At 44.7% G+C, this 22353-nt stretch overlaps 1 protein-coding gene across 5 annotated transcripts in view; it reads left to right on the top strand.

Annotated features, from left to right (window-relative positions):
* Positions 1-22353, top strand: part of SLC24A3 (solute carrier family 24 member 3) — a 269195-nt gene that overhangs the window by 202982 nt on the left and 43860 nt on the right. For 3 of the 5 annotated variants that reach the window (XM_084850757.1, XM_084850755.1, XM_084850753.1), the window contains 5 exons: positions 793-896; positions 10220-10294; positions 13177-13202; positions 17312-17365; positions 19144-19286. In XM_084850757.1, coding sequence (XP_084706883.1) covers positions 793-896; positions 10220-10294; positions 13177-13202; positions 17312-17365; positions 19144-19286 — 402 coding nt within the window. The remainder of the gene's footprint in view (positions 1-792; positions 897-10219; positions 10295-13176; positions 13203-17311; positions 17366-19143; positions 19287-22353) is intronic. The other 2 variants (XM_084850756.1, XM_084850754.1) reach the window with 1 other exon arrangement.

The following is a 22353-nucleotide window of genomic DNA, read 5'->3' as shown; positions in this document are numbered from 1 at the left end:
AAAATCATGTTCATGTCATTCAAATAAGCTATTTTCTAACTGGCGTTTAATGAACACCACAAATTAACTGATACCATGTTTATATATGGGCAAAATAGTAATTATTGGAGATTAATCTGGAATAAGTGCGATCCTAGGTACATTGCCCTGAAAATAACACTGATGCTACCAAAATCTGAGGAATCCTTTAACAGCTCACTGGATTCAAGTAGGGGACTTGGTTTACCGAGTCTTAAGGTAGCAGAAGGGAGTGTACCACTTCAGACTGCAGGTGGAGAGATGGCTATAGTTTTCAATGCTCCCCTATGTAAAAAATAAAACTCCCTAGAAGTAGAAAGTAGCACAACTGGGAGCAGCCATTATTTAACAATATTGTCTTTTTTATTTGCAGGTTTTTGAGTGTGTGTGTGTGTGTGATTTTTTGGCAAATAGGGAAGCATTCAAATATGGTATCCCCCACTACAGTCCATGCTACCACTTCATTCTGACACATGTCATAGGAGAAACCTTTGCATTTATTTTTCCATATATTTCTGTTTCGCCTCCTACTGTAATTAATTCAGTTGCCCTTCTTCAATTGGTTGATCATGCAGCAGTCACCTCTGGTTTTCTTTTTATTACACACATTTTCTCTGCTTCCAAAGATGCTGTGACATTTTCCCTAATCCTAACGCTACACCAGCTGCCCTATTGTAAGATCCTGGTTCACGATGGGAAATTCTACCTATCTTTGGCTAACACCCTCTGCCCGTTCTAAGTGATATAGAATGCCTTGAAATTATTTTCCCCCAGGAGTGTTTATCACGAAGGGAGATGTAGGTGTTGGAACCATCGTTGGGTCTGCTGTATTCAACATACTCTGTATAATTGGGGTTTGTGGCCTCTTTGCAGGGCAGGTAAGAGAATCCATGGAATTCAAAAATATTGCTAAAATGTTTTCCTGTTTACTGTATATGAGAGCTTAAGTAGTGGGCACCATATACATTGATGATGCTGTATATTTAAATATAATTATAAACCTGTGAGTTGTAAGCTTGGAAATTCCTGATTCAAATCTTGCCTGAGCCATCACCATCACAAAGAATGATATTCCAGAATAAAGACCTAGGGGTTTATCACACAGAGCTTTTATCCTGCTATTGAGATGGCTCTCTTGCAGAAGTTTGTAGGCTCTTTACATGACCTCAGTAACTTCCAGGGTGTCTCCCACAGTTTCCCCCAGCCTATCTCGTGTTTTCCCCAAACGCAAAAAATGTGGTATTTTTTCCAGCCCACGGAACAGGAGCGCCGTGACCTCCCCGTGAAATTCTCCAATAGCAGAAGAAGCTGTTGTGTCTGTCAGCTGTTGGTATTTGTTTTCAATTGTTGGGGGCACAGTCAGGATAATGAAGGCATTGAGGATGGGCTGCTGGGCCTGTCACACTTGGAAGATTTGACAGGAGAGAGGGCAAGAATCACCCCCTTCCTTGCAAGGAGGGGAGGGCCCATGGTTGGAGGGTGACTCCTGCCTCTGCTCACATTTCTCAATTGGAGGAGAAGAGACTAAAATGCCTCCCTACAACAAAAGGAGACAGACCTGATTCCCCATTCCACCAAGCTCAGAATCAACATCCTCTGTTGATTCAGAGCACCCCATTAAGTTCAGGGGGGCTTACTTCCAAGTAAGTGTGCTGAGGGTTGCAGACCTACAGTGCAACAACAGCGCAGGGCGGGGGAGGAAGCCAGCAACAATCTCTTCTCGTAGCCCACCTTACAGGGTCGTTGGGAAGCCAGAATAAAGGGGAAGAGCAACAACAGCGCAGGGGGAGGGGAAGAAAGCCAGGAGATGGGAAGCCACCTATGGAAGCACCACGAGGACACAAGGAAACACATCTGGAAGGAGGGCTCCCTCCACCTTTAAAGTCACTAGAGGGGTTTCTGACTTCCCTCCTGCTAGGAGGAGTGGAAGGACAGGCAGAGCCATCAATCATGTTACACGAACCTTCTGTCCTGATTCTTCCGTGCCACCATGAAAACTTATAGGGCAGAGGGAAGCATGATGAGAGTGGGTCTGTAGTGGGATAAAATGCCAGGTGTGAAGAGAGTCAGAGGAGCCACCTAATTGCGCCACAGAAACAGAAGCAAAATGCTCTGGTAGGGCTGCGGGATTTTCAGTTAATGTAGAGACACCCCTAAAGTAGAAGCAACTCATTTGACTATACCTCACTTTAAAACAAACTTGTAAGTTAGAAGAGTATTAGGATGTGGGAGGGGCCATTGCTCAATGGCAGAGCACATGCTTGGCAGGCAGAAGGTCCCAGGTTCAATCCCCACCATCTCCAGGTAGGGCTAGGAAAACTCCTGCCTGAAACTCTGGAGAGCTGCTGCCAGTCATCAGTCATTGTTATACAGTCATAGAGTCATAAAATAGTGGGGTTGGAAGGGGCCTATAAGACCGTGGAGTCCAACCCCTGCTCAATGCAGGAATCCAAGTCAGAGCATCCCTGACAAATGAATCCTTGTACATTAAAATCTAGGGGGCAAAGAGAATTTGGTGTTGTTAATGAAACCAAAACCAGTCCATTGACATGGATTGCAACAAAAGTCTTTGTTATCACTGCTAATCAAAAAGAACAGAGACCTTTAGGGGAGAAGACAGATGTAATCTGTAGAGCCCTGGGGCTGTTTTAGAAGCACCCTCACCAAGTTCAGTACAAACATACCTTTCTTCAAGGTCCTGTTCTGAAAAGAAAAAAAAAAATTCTGCAAGTTTGTAGCAAAAGCTAATTGGCTAGTGCCAACCAACACCTGTCCTTTCCCCAATGCCAACAGCTGTTTTGAAATGATTTTTAAAGTGTATATAATTGAAAAAAATGTACCTGGGTAATCCAAAGAATAAAAAAGAATAAAAAAGGCAAGCAGGTCAAGTAAAGTATGGGGTGGGGGTGGGGGGCAAGACTGACAGTTTCCATGGACAAAGGGCAAAGCTGGGGAAAAGCTGAGATCACGCTAGAAGACGTACCTATTGTCACTTCTCTTTAAATGGTATTGTCTCTTCACTCTTATTCCCAGTTTTAGCTTCCAGTCCAGGTATCCCTAGTTAAGGAAGGCATTATCTGACATGATGGCTTGTTTGGATTTTGATGTGGGGGTAGGGCAGGGCAGAGTCATATAACCTAGTTAATAAAGCAGATGTATTGTAAGTGGCATTGGAATCCTAACATAAAACTCATAGTGATGTTAATCAGACCAAAGAGTAAGGAAAACAGCTCAAGGAAGATGGTTTTTGATCTAATATGCCATCTGTCCTCTGGGCTGCTACAGCCAAACTGGCGTAATCACAGCAATTACACAAGAACAGTTTTACAAGAGCAGTTTTAATCTCATGGAGGGGTGATTTACTACAGGCATAGGAATAGTCCATTTATTACATTAACTTACCTATTTCTGATTTTTTAGAAGTTATGGGTTTTAAGAGAGAAAAAGACTCCCACGTTTAATAAAACCAGTAAAAACCAGTGCTGGTGCCAAAGTTTGGAACTGGAGGGAAATTGGGAAACAAAGGCCCCAGTTCAAAAATCCGAAGTCCATTATAAAGTTGAGTCCCAGCTCCTACTTCTTTCACAAAGCACCAGCCCTCCCCTCTACTGCAGTCCCTTTCCCAAAACATATCCTTGAGAGCAGGGAACCAGTGATTAAAAAAGAGCTGGTAGTGGCAGCAGAGGCCTAATTTTGAAAGTCTGGGTGCTTGTATGGACTGTCCATTACTGCCAGATGTCATGGGAAATGTAGTTTCCTGTGCACCAAGAACTGAGTGGAAGGCATTTGAAAATACATTTCCCATGCGTACTTGCAGCATTCAGTGTTACATGTGAGCGTTCAGGCCTTAAAGATGAGGGCTCTGCTGCTACCACCAGCTTTCGCTGTTGCTGGCCCTCCACCTCTCTTGCCTTGGGAAGCGCCTGCATTGACATTTATTTGCCATATATATCTGTGGAACAACACAATGTGATATTTATCGCCAGAGTGGAGGTGACGGGGGGCTTACCTTTTAAGGATGAGATGACTGAGGGTTTTATTTATTTTCTTTCTTTAACACTTAACAAAAAGTATCCTGGGCTGCCCTCACAGCCGGGAACAAGCAATGTTCCTCTTTCTAGCACAGTTATCCATGTATGCATGACTGTGTTACCGCTGGGTAAGTGCGTGTGTGGCCCTAATTCAGGACCATGGCGAGTCAGGAGGTGGGATTTAAGCTTCCACCCTTCCTATTTTCATGCTGACCCCCCCACCCCCGCACACACACACACACACACACACACACACACACATGGAGTTAAATAAAGAAAAGCATTGAGTGGTTTTTTCTCTTTTTTTAACCCCCAGTGGTGGTGGGGGGTAATTCCAGCATGAAAACAGGAGGGAGGAAAGATTAAATCCCCCCTCCTGAATTGCCATGGTCCCAAATTGGGGCCATGTGCGTTTACTCAGAGGTAAGCCAATCACGCATACACACATAGCTGTGCTAGGAAGAGGAATGTCGCTATATAACTAGAGTTGCTAGATCACAGGTTATAGAGGAAGAATAGCCACCTTCTACAAGGTTGCTCAAAGGGGAAAAAGCCAGTCTCTGTCAAATGAAGTGCTGAACTGGAGGAGGAGAGGCAGAGGGCACTGAGGAGGGAGGTGGCATTAGTGCATGCTGTTTCCAGGCATCCAAGATTGTGAGGAGCAGTTGGGTTTTTCACTGCTCTTGCCAGGCATCTCTGTAGCCGTTTCAAACAAGCCATGCACAAGCCATCGTGCCAGGTTTGCACAACACGACAAGCGACTCTGAACAACCCAACAGCAAGCCATGGGTTCTCAGGGTGGCTTGTGCATGGTTAACAACCCATGCTTAGCCATCATGCTGGGTTTGGACAACATGACAAGGCTGACAAGCCACCCTGGGTTGTCGTGTTGTGTGAGCCAGGTCTCTGTTAAGGATCTTAAGGTGGCCATTCTTGAACAAAGGAATTTCAAAGACAGATTTAAATGTGAAACTGTTGAATTACAATTTATCACAAGATTCAGTCTCACCTCCTGTGATTTGAACAGGGACAAAGGTTTTTTAACACAGTGCATGTGTTAATCAGCTCACCAATGCAGGGATGTCTGTGTTATCACCCAGCAGCTATTTTGTGAATGGCCACTGTTAAGGTAATTATCACTGTCTGTACTTTCTTCATTTAAATTCTCTCTGACCTCACTGTTTACAGTCGTCCCCCCCCACCGCATCATGTGTGTGTATACCGGCCAATAATAAACTTGTTAGACCTTAAGGTCCCACAAGACTCTTTCTTAAATTCTAAAGTAGGGGTCCCCAAACTTTTTGGGCCCATGGGCACATCTTGGAATTTGAGAAACTGCTGTGGGCACCACCACAAAATGCCTGATCAGGGGATCACCTCTTTGGTGTCTACCTGTCATGTCTATGGATCTTAGGCTGCATCTTATTCAGCAAAAACTTTTCTTTCAGGCCTATTGGACACCATAATGTATCTTTAATAAGGGATTGTCTTATTTGGCTAATTTCTTGCAGTTCAATACAGGAGGAGGTTATTACACAGATAAATTTTGTACTGGAACAGTCTTTAATACTCACGAATGTACATGCACTTTCAAATCATTTACCTGCTTCATGGAAATTAACAAATGGTCAGTGTAAATGGATTCTCCGAGCCCTTTTGATAGCTAAAAAACTGATATTACAACATTGGAAGGATAAACACTCACCTCCTATAATGCAATGACTGAAGACCCTACAACACTTTCAGTATTTGAATGGGTGGCATATAGAAGCCACCTTCAAATGGATAGTTATTTGGATATTTGGTCTGCTTTTGTTGAAGCCTATTTATAATTGCTAGAAAGTTGTATGCATTGCTATGGATATATACAAATCCATGTATGTACTGTATATTTAAAAAATGGGGAAAAGAGTTTTGCAGGTGCCTATGGATGCCACTAAAGGTGCCCAAGAGCAACATGGTACCCACTGGTACCACACTGGTGACCCCTGTTCTAAAGTTATTTCCAACACCTGCAGCCATTTTATCTATTATAGTCCTGAATGACTGCTAGCACCAAATAGCACTACTTCTTGTGAGCTGAGTGACAATATTTGGAAGAAATGTATCATCCAGCAGTGCAGGCATAAACAGTGAAATCTAGCCTGCCAAAAGTTTTCCCCAAGAAAACCCTTTCTGTAGAATAGCTGGTTAGTACCTTGAAATTAAGCTTTGGTAAGCCTGTTAATGGCCTACAGCTCTTAGATTAAAGTGATACATAGGCGATGCGATGCGCATGACACATCATTACAAAGCACAATAAATGACCAGCAACTGCGCATCCAGTTTGTGAATTTTAAAGAAAATCTGTACAAAAAGATTTTAAAATGTGAAATGTTTCAGCATAAAATGCCAGCTTCAGTCACAGTGAACATTTATGCTGAAATGTTTCACATTTTAAAATGTTTGTTTATACAATTTTTCTTTTAAAATTTGTAAACTGGATGTATTGTTAGTGGCCATTCATTGTGGTTTGGAACGCTTAGAGTGCTTACCCCTGATCTAGTGCAAGCAATATTATAAGAATGAGCTATCGAAGAAAGATAAAGAAATCATGATACAGATTATGAGTTATTTAAGAGGTTAAAAGACATTTTTGATATGGTTTTTCTGCCATGTTGCATGAATCTTAATCTTTTAAGCTTTACTTTTAACAACTACAAGTAATTCAAATTGACCCAGTCTTTGATCTCTGTTAACATGATTGCTTATATGAGCTTTGTCTACTGTAAATGGTTTTGGGTGTGTTCATTATGGTACATAACACTCCCTGAAAAATCTGATAGCCTATGGTGTACTCAGTGTACTGGCTGTTATAAACAGCTCTGTTCCCCCCCCCCCCCAGTAAACGGGGAGATAAGAGTAGTGTTGTATCATGCCATCTTTGTAGATATTATCAGCTAGAACTGGACATCAGGTCCACTCCACCGGAGCTAGTGAAGTCACTGAATAAGATCAACTAAAGGTCTTTCCCTGGGGATTTTTGTGAAATGCAGCAATTCTGCTAAAGAGCAACACTGTGAATCTGACTGGAAATATCCAGATACCACACACATGCAGATGTGTGTGTGCACACGCGCACACATACCCACACATCAGCTGCAATATCAGGCCTGGCCTACATGCAGCAACAGAATGAGAAAGTAAGAGTTCTAAGGTGGTAGAACATGCTGTACCACCTAAGACTGCAAGAGGGTTCAAACATTTTGGAAAGCTGCCCTATTTGAACAATTCCCCATAACCAGAAAATTAAATTAGCACAACAGGGAGTGAGTTGATCTAGAAACTTTCTTCCTGATGCACTAGAATTATTACTTTTTTTTTTAACTTGCAGAGATTCTATGTTAGAGAGCATTCAAAAATGGCATCCTTCCAGCTGCAGTCTGAAGGGATGCAGTCCACATACTCTTAATACTTCAGGATTGTACCACCTCAGACTAGTCCTCAGAGTTATCTGGGAGAAGAAAAAGTGCCCCCTTTTGACCACTACCATTAAAGAGGTGAAGACACATGTGTCTACAGCAGGACAACAGGCAATTCTCTAGTTATTCATTCTCCATTAAAGTCAAAACGTGGTGATGAGGTTGCCAGCAATTATCGTAAATCTGTCCTAGTCATAAATCTCTTTCTGGCTGCTGGCTGCCTCTCAGTGCCTAGCTTGAAGTGAAGGGATCCCATGCATGAAAGAAAACGTGGAAGGGTCTCTCACTTCATGCCAGGTGGGAGAGACAAACCCTCTCCCCTCTCCTGAGTTCTCGGCACATGTGAGGGGTGGGGGAAAGTAGGGGGTCATGCTCCCTTTGCACTGGGCTTTGGAGGCATTCAGAAGCACTGAGAGACATTCTTCCTGTCTTTGAGTGTCAGGAATTTGGGGGAAGATTGGGTGGTGAACACTGATAATGGGTGGCTATCAACACTAGCCAACATTTGTAGATCCCTGATTAAGCCGTCATATGCTGAGGAATCTGTAAGGCTGTTATGCTGTGCTAGGAAATGGGGCAATTTGAGTCTTCTTTCCACGATGTCTTGGTGTGCAAGTTTCTCAGTCCTCCTGTTTAAGTTTAAGAATGTTTATTCATGTGAAGATCTATCATAAACCAGTTCTTCAGCCAGTTAAGCTGTTATAATTTCCCCACATTGCTCTCTTGATTTGAATGGACACCAGGAGACAATAACAACCTCTTGTGTGTGCAGAAGCCCCATGTTCAGTGGTATAGTGGAGCCAGGGCTCACAGCGATGTAGCACCAGCACTTTTTTATTAGCAGGAATGCTGACATCTTCTGCCACCCCCTCAGAATTCCCTGTTCCCTCTGAGCTTAGCTGCAATTCTCACATTAGCTGGGGGGAAATGAATTTTCCCAGCAACAATATATTGTTCCATGTTGCAATGCAAAGTAATTGGTCTTTTGTAAAGCCAGTGGGTCTCCATTGCCCACTAGCTTGTAAAGTTAGTGGGCAATTAAGACCCACTAGTTTTACAAAAGACCTGCTCCTGATGGACATAAAACTACTAGAACTGGTGCACTGATATGGATCAATACAGCTGCCTGAATTCTTGGTCTCTCCTTGGGGGTGTGGCTATAGGGACTGTCATGATGAACAGCTACACTTCAAAATGTGCCACTACACCACTGTCCATGTTTATCATTTCATAGCTGATTGAGGTTCTTTCTAGTGCCAGCCAATAACATAGTTGCTTTCTAACAACAGATTCAACAGGTTGAATTTAGTTTTCCCATCCAACATAATCCTATTATGAGGTATCGCTGACCTGGTGGCAACCTCAACTGCATTAACACAACTGCCTGAAAAAAGAAATGTGCTTAAGATGTGCTTAAATGTGCCTCATGTGCTTAAGATTGCCCAAATCTCATAGGAGCCCCTTCAGCACGAACTCTTTCCCATGTGGTCAGGAGTCCAAATAATGGGCCAGTTTGCATGATCAAACAGCGCAGCCACCATGGGCTGTGGCATGTGCTGGTGCAGGTGGGCAGCCATTTTGAATATTCAAGCCACAGCCATGGCTTGTCATGTCATATGAGAGCGAGTGTGATGTAGTGGCTAGAGTGCTGGACTGGGAGCCAGGAGATCCAGGTTCTAGTCCCCACTCAGCCATGGAAGCTCACTGGGTGACTTTGGGCCAGCCACAGACTCTCAGCCCAACCTACCCCACAGGGTTGTTGTGAGGATAAAATGGAGAGGAGGAGGATAATGTAAGCCACCTTGGGTCCCTTACAAGAGGAAAAAAGGTGGAATATAAATGCAATGAATGAATGAATGAATAAATAAATAAAATGAACGTGGGTGGTGGGGGATGTGCCTATGGCACATAACCACATAACCTATGGCCTGTTCCAGGGTTAGGTGAGGGTTGTTTAATAACCCTCACACAACTCCTGCCACCTGGATTCAGAAGACATGACAAGCTGCAGCTTGACTATTCACCCGGCATGCGCCATGGCTCATCATGGCTTAAACAAGCCACAGTGGGCAGCAGTGATCATGCGAACTGGATCAATCTGTTCTCCCAGCAACAACAATACCATCAGTACCACAGAAGAATGGACACCTACACTGAAGGTACCTGCCCAAAGGTCATATAATGAGACTGAGCCACTGAAGTTGTTTGGTGGTGATTTTAAAAAGCTCCTGAGAAGTGGGCAGTGCTGCTGGGTTAATATTTTCTAAAAATTCCAGAGTGTCCAATGTTCACAGGGATGCAGCGCCCGCTTTCCTAGTCATGACCTATAAAACCCAAACTTGTCTTTTCAACATAAATGATACAGTCCTCTGGCAAATCAGGCCACCTTTGGGAGATAATTGGGCCTTTTCACACAATAATTGTTTCCCCTCAATAAATGCTCATCATTCTTTAATTGTGTGGGATCCAGGCAACTTCTTACAAAGACCTTTGTTATAAAAATATGGCATTTTCAGAGTTCTCAAAGTGAAATACGTTTTACTTGGGGAAATGTGATTCTTCTAACTGGATAGCGCAGCTATTACAACAACTGGGTAGAACTCTCTGATCTTCAGGATAAGCTCAATAGATCTTCCTTGCAGCTTCCTATTAATGTGAATATTGGGGTGGTACAAAGCCAGTTCATTTTCTTCCTGTTCGTTTTCTTAGATCGTTGCACTGTCACCATGGAGTCTCCTGAGGGATTCATCATATTATACCTGTTCTGTAGTTGCACTTATTTTGGTAAGTGCTCTGAGGCTGCTCTCCTGAATAAAAATTTCTTTGGTTGCCCTTGACAATCCAGTGTGTTAGTGCTCCCACTTTGTAGGGTTTTGCTATGGTCAGGTGGGGTTTTACCAGAGTGTGCTGTTTGTTTTGCTGTTCCATTTAAATGAATGTGCATCCTTGCTCATTAAGATTTCCCTCTGTTATTGTGACTTTGCATTTCATCCATAGCACTTTCAGATGTTTCCCGAGACTGCAATGGAAATCAGGGGCCTGGTTCAGTTACTTCTTGGACCCCATCATGCAATTTTCCATGGGAGGGGCTGCAGGTGAACTTGTGGACCTGTGCTTTGCAGGTGGGGGCAGACAGGTGGCTGCCACAGTCTGCACAATCATGGCAGCACCAAAACATGAGCACATTGTAGCAGCCACATGTTCAGCCCCCAGAGGGAGTTACCGGTTCAAACAACCACCACATCCTCATGATCCCAGCTGGGTTGTGAGCCTACTGGCATCCCTTCCCATGGGAATAAAGTGTCTGAACTCATCACAGAGAGGAAACACTGAAGAGCCAGCCCTTGTGTTCCATCATTTTGAATGGCTTATTAACTGAATTGGTGTTTTCTTAAGTATTGAAATGAACATTTATAGGTTTATTGTAGCACTTTTACTGTCAGATAATCTTTCCTGTTGTTTGGTGGTCCTTTGCAATTACTGTATTTGCTTTTGTACATTGTGGTTGGGCTTCATTTTGGAGGGGAAATTGGGCTAAAAATAAATGGAATGGGTCATTGCAACAGGTCAGATAGTTCAGGCAGAAGATGTCTCTCCCCTGTCGCTGTGGGTGCCTTCCTCTCCCCTGTTGGTCTCCCCTGCAGCTCTGCCTCTTCTTCTCTGCAGCTCTCCTTTTGCTTCTTGAGTCCACGCCTTATGTGAGAGGTCTTGATGTGTGTGGAGGTGCCAGATGATCCGCAGCATCTTATAGCCTTGGCCATGTCCCTGGGGGAGGCGGGAGAAGAATGTAATAAGTGGAGTAGCACTGGTTTGCTGGAGAATTGGACACCAGCCGTTCTAGGCACAGTCCCCTTTCACAGCAGCTACTCGTCACCCCCCCTTGGGCTGAGTACAATGCAGAAAGGTTGCCCCTCTTTTCCAGTTATTATATAATATAAAATGCCATGTTCTGGGAATATTTAGCCAGTCTGGGATGGCAGGAAGAAGGGCGATAAAACCTGAGGAAGAAGTGCATGCTTTCTGCCTGATATTGTATTGTCACATTTTGCTCCGCCACCTTATTGTAGCATGAACACATGTCATTGACTATAAGCTACCTCATAATGAGGCCTCTAGTTGTGGGTGACAGCTAAAAGCCAGCAGAGAAGCATATGCCCCTCCCCACCTCCCCTGACTCTAAAGGAAGCAGAAGAGTGACAGTGCAAATATTTCCTCTGAAATATGCCAGGCTACTTCATTTGCTGCCATCACTGCAGGCACAGCTGAGGGAGAAAAAGAAAAGCTGAGGTGCAGAATGTGAGTGCAACCTAGTGGTGACTGTAGGGGAAAATCTCATCTTTATCTGAATTCCAGAAGAGTAGGCATGCTTGAGGTGATCTATACATTCTGAAGAATGAGGTTCCAGAATTATGGGCGATCACTGCAACTGGAGGATTTGCATTTTTTTATGCTTCCCCACATTAACAACAACAATAGATGGGGGGAAATGTTGAATGTGGCTCTGTTGTGCTGGGGGGAATTGAAGCATATGATACTTTTTCCCACAGTCTGAAGTGGCATAGTCCAGAATCCTACCACTCAGTTATTATGATACAAATGGTGATCTGGAAAGCACAACCCTATGCAGGGTTTATTGTAGCTGTTGAAATGCTTGTCAGATGAGCATCTTAAGCACATCCTAACACAACATAAATCTCCTAGCATTTTGATAGTCATGTAAAAGCAGCTGCGGAGGGAGGAGGTGCAAACTAGATCAGGCATGCTGAGGGGGTGTAGTGTTCATCACTTCCTCTCCCCTACAGGGGAAAGCATTAATCACTCCGCCCTCAGTGCCACTGCTCTGACCCAATGCCTCTCCTCTCCTCTCCTCTCGTCTCCTCTCCTCTCCTCTCCTCAGCTGCTGAAATCAAAAATGGCTTCAGATCTGATCACAGATCTCCTGTATAGTGTGTAGATTGGCCCAAAGTGCACCTGCTTTCTCTACCACCTCAGGCTCTTTGCTTTCTATAAAGGATCTGCATTGTTGACTGCAGGGAGTATTCCTTAGGCGTGGAAGTCAGGGCTTGGTTACAGAAAAAGTGGCAACACTGACAATTAGGAGACTGGGAAGGTGAATGCCAGCCAGGTAGACTACATCTCGGTGCCAGGAGAGGTGGCGTAACTCAGCCCTTTGCATGAAGCTTGCCATAACTCAGTGGTATATGCCTTGCATGCACAATAACCCAAGTTAAGTCCCTGACATCTGTACCTGGGAAATATAGCAACCAAACTTAATATCACAATCTTGTCTTTGCTTCTCTGTGTGGTCTTTTAGTGCATGGAAGAGGATAATAATTTATTTAAAAGTTGACACGTTGTTAGGTAGTTAAACTGGAAAGTGTGAAAATGTTTGTTACTCCTTTTCAGTGAACTTGTTATTTTTGTACATAAAAACAAATGCCTTATGTATAATAAATTGAGGTATATGTTACAGATGTTAAAAAGATATACTGAGTTTGGAGGGGAGGGGAGGGGAGGGGAGGGTACGAAATGAGTGAAATAATTTGGGATGAGGGATCAGTACAAGACGACTGTGATGGGAGATACTAAATGTCTTATTTTTGAGTGTGCCATACTTCATAGGCAGTCTCACATATTAATATACCTTATTCAAACTTCCTCCACAGTTTATTTATGACGAAAAAGTTTCTTGGTAAGTAGTACAACTGCCATTTTCTGATGAACACAAGCAAAGGTTCTCCTGAGCAACCCAGTGAGCAATTTCTATCTCCTCAGGAAACTTAAATAATAGAGTGACTCATGTAAATCTTTTTAGAGTTACAAGAGAAAACCTTCTTTTCCCAGCACTGTCTCGTCAGCCAGTTAGCTTTAAACACCCACACCAACTTCCACTGAAGGCACCAGGATTGTATAAGTAGGCTGAATGTGTGAACAGTCTGCTTCCAGGATGAGAGTAGTAGAAGTACGAAGGTGATGAAATCACAGGACATGTGTATTCATATTGCCATTATTGTGGATCTAAGAGCCTGGCAAAATGTTACAGCTATGATGGGGATTCCACCAAAACTGGCCTCCCTGTGGTGAGCCATCCCTGCCCCAGCCATAACATCCACAAGTAATAACTGTGTGATCATTGCATTGTGAATGAATCGCCAGGGGCCCCTTGTGGCTCCCAGAGTCTCTGGTTTAAGTGAGTTTTGCCAGGTTTAGAAGCACTACAATGACCTGCAAAACCTGCTTGAATAGGAAGTGAGATGGGGGAAAAAGAATGTGTGTACCCACAGACAATTATAGCATATTAAACTGGAAGTCAGTATATTAGGTCTCTGAAAACTGTTGCCTGTACCCAGTTACTTCTAGAAGTGAGGTTTCTGGGAAAGAATAGAAGAACTGCAAGAGGACAAATAGACATGAGCAAAGGAGTTAGCAGACAGGAGAAAGAGAATTGTGGGATGCAAGCCAAAAGGAAGCTGCAGCTAGGGGGCAATGGGTCAGGAGGGGAGCAACTGAGAACTGGAAGTGGACATAATTATTGCTAACAGAGGACACGTGACAGATTATTCCCTGTCCACCTAGGCCATGTTTCCATGACAACAGAAGGAGAAGCTAATGGAGGAGTACTGGATTTTTTAAAAGGAATTGGCTTTGCTGTGCTTTGGTCCATGTAGGGCTCCACAAGGGAGTGCTCTGCACCAGTAAAAATCTCTTCACAGAACCTACTTCCTGGTGGGGGTGGGAGTGATCGGTCATCTGACTGGCAGGGGCTGCTCAACCAATAGGAGAGGCTTCCCCCCCCCTTTTTCCTTTCCCCTGAAGGTCCAGATGCACCTGCATTTCAGGAGCAAGCCTCATTGAGCACAATGGGAGTTACTTCCATGTAGACACACATATGCTTGTGCTGGGAAAGACACGGGGGGCACACAGGGATGGGAAACCAGCCCCTTTTCTAACCCAGAATCTCTGTAACAAGTGTGAAGTAGTTACTTCCTAAGGCAATAAACCAAATGATGGAGAATCGGAGCCTTGAGATCACACTTTAGAGCATTTAGGGAGTTTGTGCTTTGAACTGTGCCATGTCAGTTGAGGGGGAACTCTGTAAATTCTGATGTGGGCATTCAGGGGACAAGCCTCATTGAGCACAGTGGGAGTTACTTCTGAGGAGACATGGGTTTGTACAGGGATGGGGAACGCCCTTTGATGGGGGGTGTCACGGTGAAAGGCACACCCCAGGGCAGGGCTAGTATACCTGAGGTAAATGTGGGGATCAGGGCACATAGCAACCATACCAGGGGGAACCCAACTTGAGGAAAAGAATCGGACTTTAAGCAGTCTCAAGAAATCCGGTTTTTCCCTGATAAGCTCCGGGGTCGCTGCTGGATGACCACGATGTCAAGTATCCCTAACAACCTCCACATGCAGCTGGCTTGGAGTAAATCACTCATGGAGACACCCCCCAGGTTTCTGCTCAGTAGTGGCTCGTCTGCTTGTGACCTCAGGGTTGGTGGAAACAGACCCAGGCAGCCAACTTGTTCCAGTTATATCATTGCCAGCATTGTGGCCTTGGCCAAATTACACATTTTATTGTTGGCTTGGGAGCTTGTAGAGCCATCTCCTCCTTTCCACAGGTATTCAATGAACCTCCACCCAAAGCAGCTTGATGAATCTCACTAGGGGCCTGTTTCCAACAGTGATTTAGTCCAAACAGGTATTTCCTGTCCCTGCACAAACCAATTAGCATCTACTCAGAAGTAACTCTCTTTGTGCTAAATGAGGGTTGCCCTCTGAATGTCCACAGAACTTACAGAGATCCCCCTCAATTGGCATGGCACACTTTAAAGGCCAAATCCCTAAGTGCGGTAAAGCGGGGTCTCCAGGCTCCGATTTGCCCTTGTCTGGTTTATTGCATTAGGAAGAAACTACTTCAGTGCTTCATTATAGAGATTCTGTGGGTTAAAATGGGGGCTGGTTTCCATTTTTGGGTTCTCCCCCACCCCTTTCCCAGCACATGCATATGTGTATCTACTCAGAAGTAGCTCCCATTGTGCTCAATGAGGCTTGCTCCTGAAATGCAGGTGCATGTGGACCTTCAGGGGGAAAGAGAAAGGGAGGAGGGGGAAGCCTCTCTTATTGGATGAGCAGCCCCTGCCAGTCAGATGACCTTCACTCCAACCCTCCAGGTATATTCTGTGAAGTGATTTTTACTGGTGCACAGCACTCCCTCGTGAAGCCCTGCGTGGACCAAAGCGCAGCAAAGCTGATTCCTTTTAAAAAATCCAGTTCTCCCCCATTCGCTTCTCCTTCCATTGTCATGGAAGCACCCCCCTGGACTAGCCAGGGATCTGTCCAGCAAGAACTGGGTAGCAAGAGCAGGGCTCCTGGACCAGCACAGGAGATGTCCAGCAGAGCTGAAGTAGCCAGAGCTGATTTTGCAAAACTAGTCAAGGAGGTATTGCTCCAGGACTGTGCACCTGGTGGCTGATGGTTTTATAGTGAACCTGGTGGGTCTACCTCTTCCTGGATGCTCTCAGAGCTCTGATCCAGAACATGCATAGGGCTTGCCTCCTTCTCCCAAGTAGGCCACATGAAGGGAAGGCCTCAGGCTACCAGAGTCTGTGTTACCAGAGCTCAGCTTCATTATGGGCTCTGGTGTCACTACTGTTCCTGATGTCCTGGGAGTGATGAGGGTCTGGAGCTAAGGAGGGGTCTCAACAGGGTCCCTATTATCACAGCCTCATTGGCAGGATGTCAGCTGGGAAGGCAGCCTGTGGCTGTCCCTCAGAGGCTATTACTCACTTCACATGGTGTTGGCCCACAGAGCAAGGACCACCACACAGAACGTAAGCACTGGCTGGGCTCGTGTGAGGAGAGGTAAACTCTGGGGCATACACAGAAGGCACCAAAGGTTTGAAATTGTTGGGCTTGGAAACTGAACTTATTACATTAATCATTACAAGCCAGGCCAAAATGAACTTCTGGAGTTCATTATAAACAAATTCATAATGAGCTCACACTGACAGTGTCACACGCAAAAACGTACTGGGGATGGCTGCAATATTGGGAAGATCCTTTCTGTGAGGCCTTCATTATTCTCTGGCATGTGGAACACTGTAATGGCAGCATCCCAGGTGCCAAGGACCTTAGGAGTTGCACGTTTCCAGAATTTAGTAGGGCATCACATGCTCTAGAAGCTATATGTCCCAGAGCTCATTGCACCCAGAATGCTGCTATACATGCTCATAACAGCATCCCCAGCATAAGGAACCATGGGATGTGTAGTTTCTGTGGCTCCTGACATTCCTGCAAATTAGTTAGGCACCCTGAAAAGCTACAAGTCCTGGGAGCCCTAGCATCTGTGGTGCTGCCATTTCAGCGTTCCAGATGCCATGGAGTAACAGAGGCCTCTCAAGAGGCTTCTTTGTTGCTGCCATCACAGGAAATTTGGAAAGGCAAGGGGGCAGACGAGCAGGGCTTGGTGTTCACAGAAGACGAAATGCCTGACAGGAGGCATTTGGGTTCTGTCAAATTACAGGCATGCTGGGACCAATCTGGATCAGGACCACAGTGAGGGACAAAGGGTTAAAGCTCTCCTATTGCACACACTATGGTCCCACTCTGAATCCCCACACACTTACTTTAGAGTAAGAAAGAAAGACATTACTTTGAAGACATAGCTAGCAGCTACATTTGGCTTGAGTCCAAGCTTCAGAAGACCAGGGTATGAGTGGTCAAAGGAAGGATTCTTTTCACCTACATGGAGCCCTGTTCCTTATTTGTCTTTCTTTCTTCCTGGTTTGCTTGCAGGTGGGAGTCCTTAGTTCTAGTGCTGATGTATGTCATCTACATTCTCATCATGAAGTAAGTACTGTATGTCCTTGTCTGCTTATTGTTCAAGGTGACTTTAAATGGATGTTCAGAGCATTCCAGTGGAAGGAAAGATCAAAAGAACACTGCCTACAGGTATAGTTTTTGATAAACAAAAACCAAAACTCCAATTTTCCATTTTGTTTTCCCAGAATAACAGTACAGGTATAATCATATGACTTGGTAAGTCAGGGAATTTGACTCAGCATCCCTTTAGTCACAAGTATGAGTTTTACTTCCCAGTAAGGACCCCTTCACTCAATTTTGATTTGGGCTGCAATCCTGTAGCCAGGGACCACAAATCACATGTCTTAGAGCATCTCCAAGTCCCAAGATAATCACAGGGAAAACAGAAGCCAGGGGGTGGGGGTAGGGTTCATTTGAGATCCCAAGAGGTTGCATGATCAGAGCCCCAAGGTCAGGCAGAAGCAAACAAGGTGGGAGCCAAAGGCAAACAGCAGCTTTCAATGTAGTTGGATGGTCACATTCCAGAGGCAGAGTGTGGAGAAGGATGGAAAGCAGAAACTCATCCTGTCAGAATCTTCTCACCAGGAAACAAGTTGGTTAGAATGAGGCTGAGGCTTTATAGCAGGGGAGGGCAACCATTTTTAGTCCAGGGGCAAGATTATCCCCACCCCAAACCAACCCAGCTGAGTCACGGAGTAGTTTTTGATAAACAAAAACCAAGACCCCAATTGCTGGAGTCTGGCTGCCTGGACTAGTATCCAGATCTGAGTTGACTGGGCTTTACAGACATTTATTCATCCAACCACAGAATCCTAAAGTACCGCCTTTCATCTGCTGCTCCCTAGCCCCATATACACCAACACACAAACACAACTGCCTGAAAGAGAGAAGCCCTGCACATGAACTCAAAAGAAATTAGGCCAGGAGCAGTGTAGCATGTCATAGTTCCCAGAGCAACCCATGGCCAAATGGAGTAGCTGCTCCCACAATGAACTAGAGCAACAGAGCTGTTGTGCTGGATGCTGCTATATGCGATATGGCTCTTGGCAGGGGATGGACAAAGCCATCAGTTCTGCTTTCTCCCACATTCAGATTTTTAAAATCTCAAGTTGTTTCTGTTCTATTTGTGAAGAAATGTGCTAACTTTGTTAAAATCTTACTGAAAACAAATGAAATTCTCAGCCATCTATACGAGCTGAGTTCAATATGTACAGCTATTCCCAACATGGAGAGAACCATGTTGTACCTGCCTGCCATATAGTAGTTACAAATGGGGGGCTACCTGAAGAAGAGGTGGCAACCATGATTCAGCACCACAAACATAGCTGAATACACAGATTCAAGCCCAGACTTGTAAGAGCTGAGCACATAAAGCCATCAGCCTGGATGGACAAATCTGCCAGTTTCAGTTTCTCTAGCATATGTATTTTTTAAAATCTCAAATTCTTTCCTTCCTGTTTATGAAGAAATTTACATTTGGTCTTTGATAAGTCCAACAAATGTGGTCTTATCAAAAACAAATTGAATGAAATCCTCACCTTTCCCTACCCCTAGCTTTATTTCCTATAACCTCACATTTTGAGTTTCTCTCCTTAAGATTCCTGTATGCAGAGAATTGCAGGTAGGGAGAATGCGGCCAGTTCACACATGTGTACTGCCCCTAAGTCAGGTCAGTCCTTATTCCTTCTATCTTAAAAATGGAACATCTTTCATTGAAAGGTTTGATGCTGATCAAAACACATGCAGGTCTGTCAGGAAGCCCTGTGAAAAAGCTGTTGAGAAGATATATTTCTTTATTTGTATAGATTTAATGCCAGTCTACAACACATATTTGAAAGAACGAAGAATGCAACAAACATGGTGAATGGATTGGCAAATAACACAGAGATGGACGACAACAGCAATTGTGACGCCACTGTGGTGTTACTAAAGAAAGGTAACTGTCCCAGTAAGTCGCACTGTTTGCAGAACTCTTTTTGTTGTTCCGGTGGACCAAGAACTGAAGGCCAACCTAGACATTGCTTTCAATAGGATTTTGATTTCTGTAGTTGGGATTCCTCATGTCATTTCAGGTTAAAAAAAAACCCGAAACAGCAGTATGGGTCCTGATCGAAACTGTGACACAGGGGGAACAGTGAGGGTGAACCCTCTTCCCCACATGGTCTTCCCTATGTGAATCTCCCTTCAACACTGCTCTTTGCTGCAGACAGCAGCTTCAGGGCACAAGCTGCAGTGGGAAAACAACATGAGGGAAAGAGTTAGTGTCCTCTCCCCCTCTCTCCACAAGCCACAGTCCTGATCCAGGTCACAGTTGCTCCTTTTGGTAACAGCAGTTGTGAGGATACAATGGAGAGGAGGCAGATTATGTACACTGCTGTGGGTTCCTTCAGGAGGAAAGAAGGAGGGATATAAATGCAATAAAGAAATCATCAAGTACACGATCCAAAGATGTGTTTAAAGTTATCTCTAGTTTGGCCATCATTGTATAGAACAGGTTAACATTGAAGAAGTTAAGTGGAATGTCATCTTTGCAAAAAAGACATGAATATATAATCATCATCACTTGGCACTTTCACAGAGTAACATTTTTTTTAAAAAGAGGCTGTCACCACAAGGAACTTAACATCTATACTTAGACAGTGTAGAAGATAATAGAGGGGAGGAAGGAGAGACCCCAGATAAACTGGGGATGAGCAAATACAAATACATGTTTCAGTTTGGAGGGGTGAGAGTTAAGTCTGGTGACAACAAATGATAGTAGTTTTGGAGAGCTGAAGATAGCTTGAAAGAGGGATTGTTGCTTGTTGTATACACTCATCCCACTTTTGAGTCTAGTAAACAAAGTATGCAGGGTTTTGTATTGTTTCAAAACCCTACAAAACCTGTGAGACAGGATGTGACAGTGGGATAAAATGTGTGTACACCATAGGAAGCAAAACCTCTCTGGAGCCACTTTCAGCTCTTAAAAATTATTATCTGCCTCCAGCCTTAGTTGTCAACAGGCATCATTAGTGTACAATCCAACCCAGGGGGTGTAGTTTCCAGATATAACTAAACCAGGGGTGGGGAACCTTTTTCAGTCCAAGAGAAAGGCCTTGGGGCTACATTCTATGTATGGGCAGAGCTAAAGGCAGAGTGGGCAGGGCCAAAATGTGATTCCCATTTTAAGCATATTCAGATGTGAGCAGGACAAGCCCCTGTATGTGTACTCACAAGTAAGCAGGACAAAATCACTCAGCAGCACTTCAGAATAGCACCCCAAATACCGAGCCCCTGGTAGCAGGACAAGCCTCAGATGTAAGTAGGACTAAATCACTCAGCAGCTTCCTCCCCAGGCCTTGCTTCCTCTCCAGAGCTGGGGAAAGCTCTTATCCCCAATCAGCAGCTACTGGAGAGAAAAGCTTTTCCATGCTGACTCCCGAGAAAGGGAGCCTTTTTCAGTGCTCAGCAGGGAAAAGGTCTTCTCTTCAGTCAGCTGCTGATCAGAGCTTTCCCCTGCTGGGAGAAAGAGCAGGGCCTGGAGAAGCAGGCAAGCTGGGTGGAGAACCCCCTTTGGGCTGTATCTGGCCTGCACAGCCAGAGGTTCCCCATGCCTAGCCTAAGCCTTCCTGTATCTTCATTAAGACAGTCTGTACTTCCATGACCACTCGAAGAACTATCTAAGAAAAAGGCAATCTGCCTTTCTCCTAGAAGACAGAGTACGCTGATAGAAATAACACAGCTCAAAATCCCATAATTACTTCTGCATAAGGTCACTGATTGGCTGTAAAGTAGCAAGCAAATCATTCCAGCTGCCTACAAGGGTGATGTCAGGTAAGGAAAGAAAAAAACCATCCATGGGCTAGACTGAGTTGTTTAATTGGTATTAATTCTGGAGAGTGCAGTAGACTGTAGTTTGCATTTTTCAGCAGGTTTTTTTTTTTTTTTAAGTATTTTACAGCTAGTCAAATCTTTATCTGTCTTGTCTGAGGATCTGGTCCGTAAAGTTCTTGTATAAATCTTATACAAGCTGACCAAGATAAACTGCCCTTTCTAAAAAGTTTTTTAATCTCTCTCATGGTGCAACACGGCAATAAAACTCTTGACATCTGTTTTTATCTCTGAAGCAGGTATTTGATATGTTGCAACTATGTTTGGATCGGTGCTTAATTTGCATGCTGATTTATGTCACTGTCCCACTGCAGATTAAGTTGCACTGAGTAATTCCCAGTAACCTATGTAAATTGTTGCAGGGTAGCCAAGTAACGGACTGGGCTTACTCATATGAGAGCAGCTACACGCTATTCAAGGAAAATATGATTGCACCAGCATTTCCTGTAGCAAACTCATAAAGTGTGGATACCATGTATACATCTGATGAGAACTGTACTGGCTTCCAGTGCATTTCCAAGTTCAACTCAGGACACAATCCTATGTGGATTGTCGGCAGCCTCCAAGCAATCTGAGCTCGGAGGCTGCTGAGTATTCAATACACGGCAAGAGGACAGTGGGGGCAACCTTTGCCTCTGTGCTTCAGTTGCCCTGCATTTCTGTTAGATGGGCAATTTCGCCCATCTAGTGGCAGTGCCTCAGAAGTGGGAGGGGGGGAGGCTGGGGTAACCATAGGATATGTGGTATTCCAGCCTCCCTGGTCTCCTCCCCTCCACCCCCCATCTCCATACTTCATTTTCCCGAGTGTGGAGAGGTAGCTGACGCAGTTCTCTCTGTGCCTGCTATGAGGGGGCGGGGGAAGGGACAGGGAACACACTTTCCTGGCTCCAGCCTCAGAGCCAGGAAACCAAACTATCCTATGCCTCCGCCCCCCCCCCCCTCAACACTGCCTGGGGGCATAGGATTGCTCTCCCCAGGGACTAGTTTTAACCTTTAAAGCCCTAAATGGCTTGGGACCAGGGTACCCAGAGGACAGTCTCCTCCTACACAAAACTGCCCAGAGGTGAGGCACGTTGTTGTTGTTGTTCAGTCGTGTCCGACTCTTCGTGACCCCATGGACTATAGCACGCCAGGCCTTCCTGTCC

The sequence above is a fragment of the Heloderma suspectum genome, chromosome 4, assembly GCF_057233095.1.
Source record: "Heloderma suspectum isolate Gila_16-S chromosome 4, 16-S_ref, whole genome shotgun sequence".
NCBI classification, from domain to species: Eukaryota; Metazoa; Chordata; class Lepidosauria; order Squamata; family Helodermatidae; genus Heloderma; species Heloderma suspectum.
Note: the sequence above shows the minus strand (reverse complement) of the source record. Positions and strands in the feature narration are given on the sequence as shown.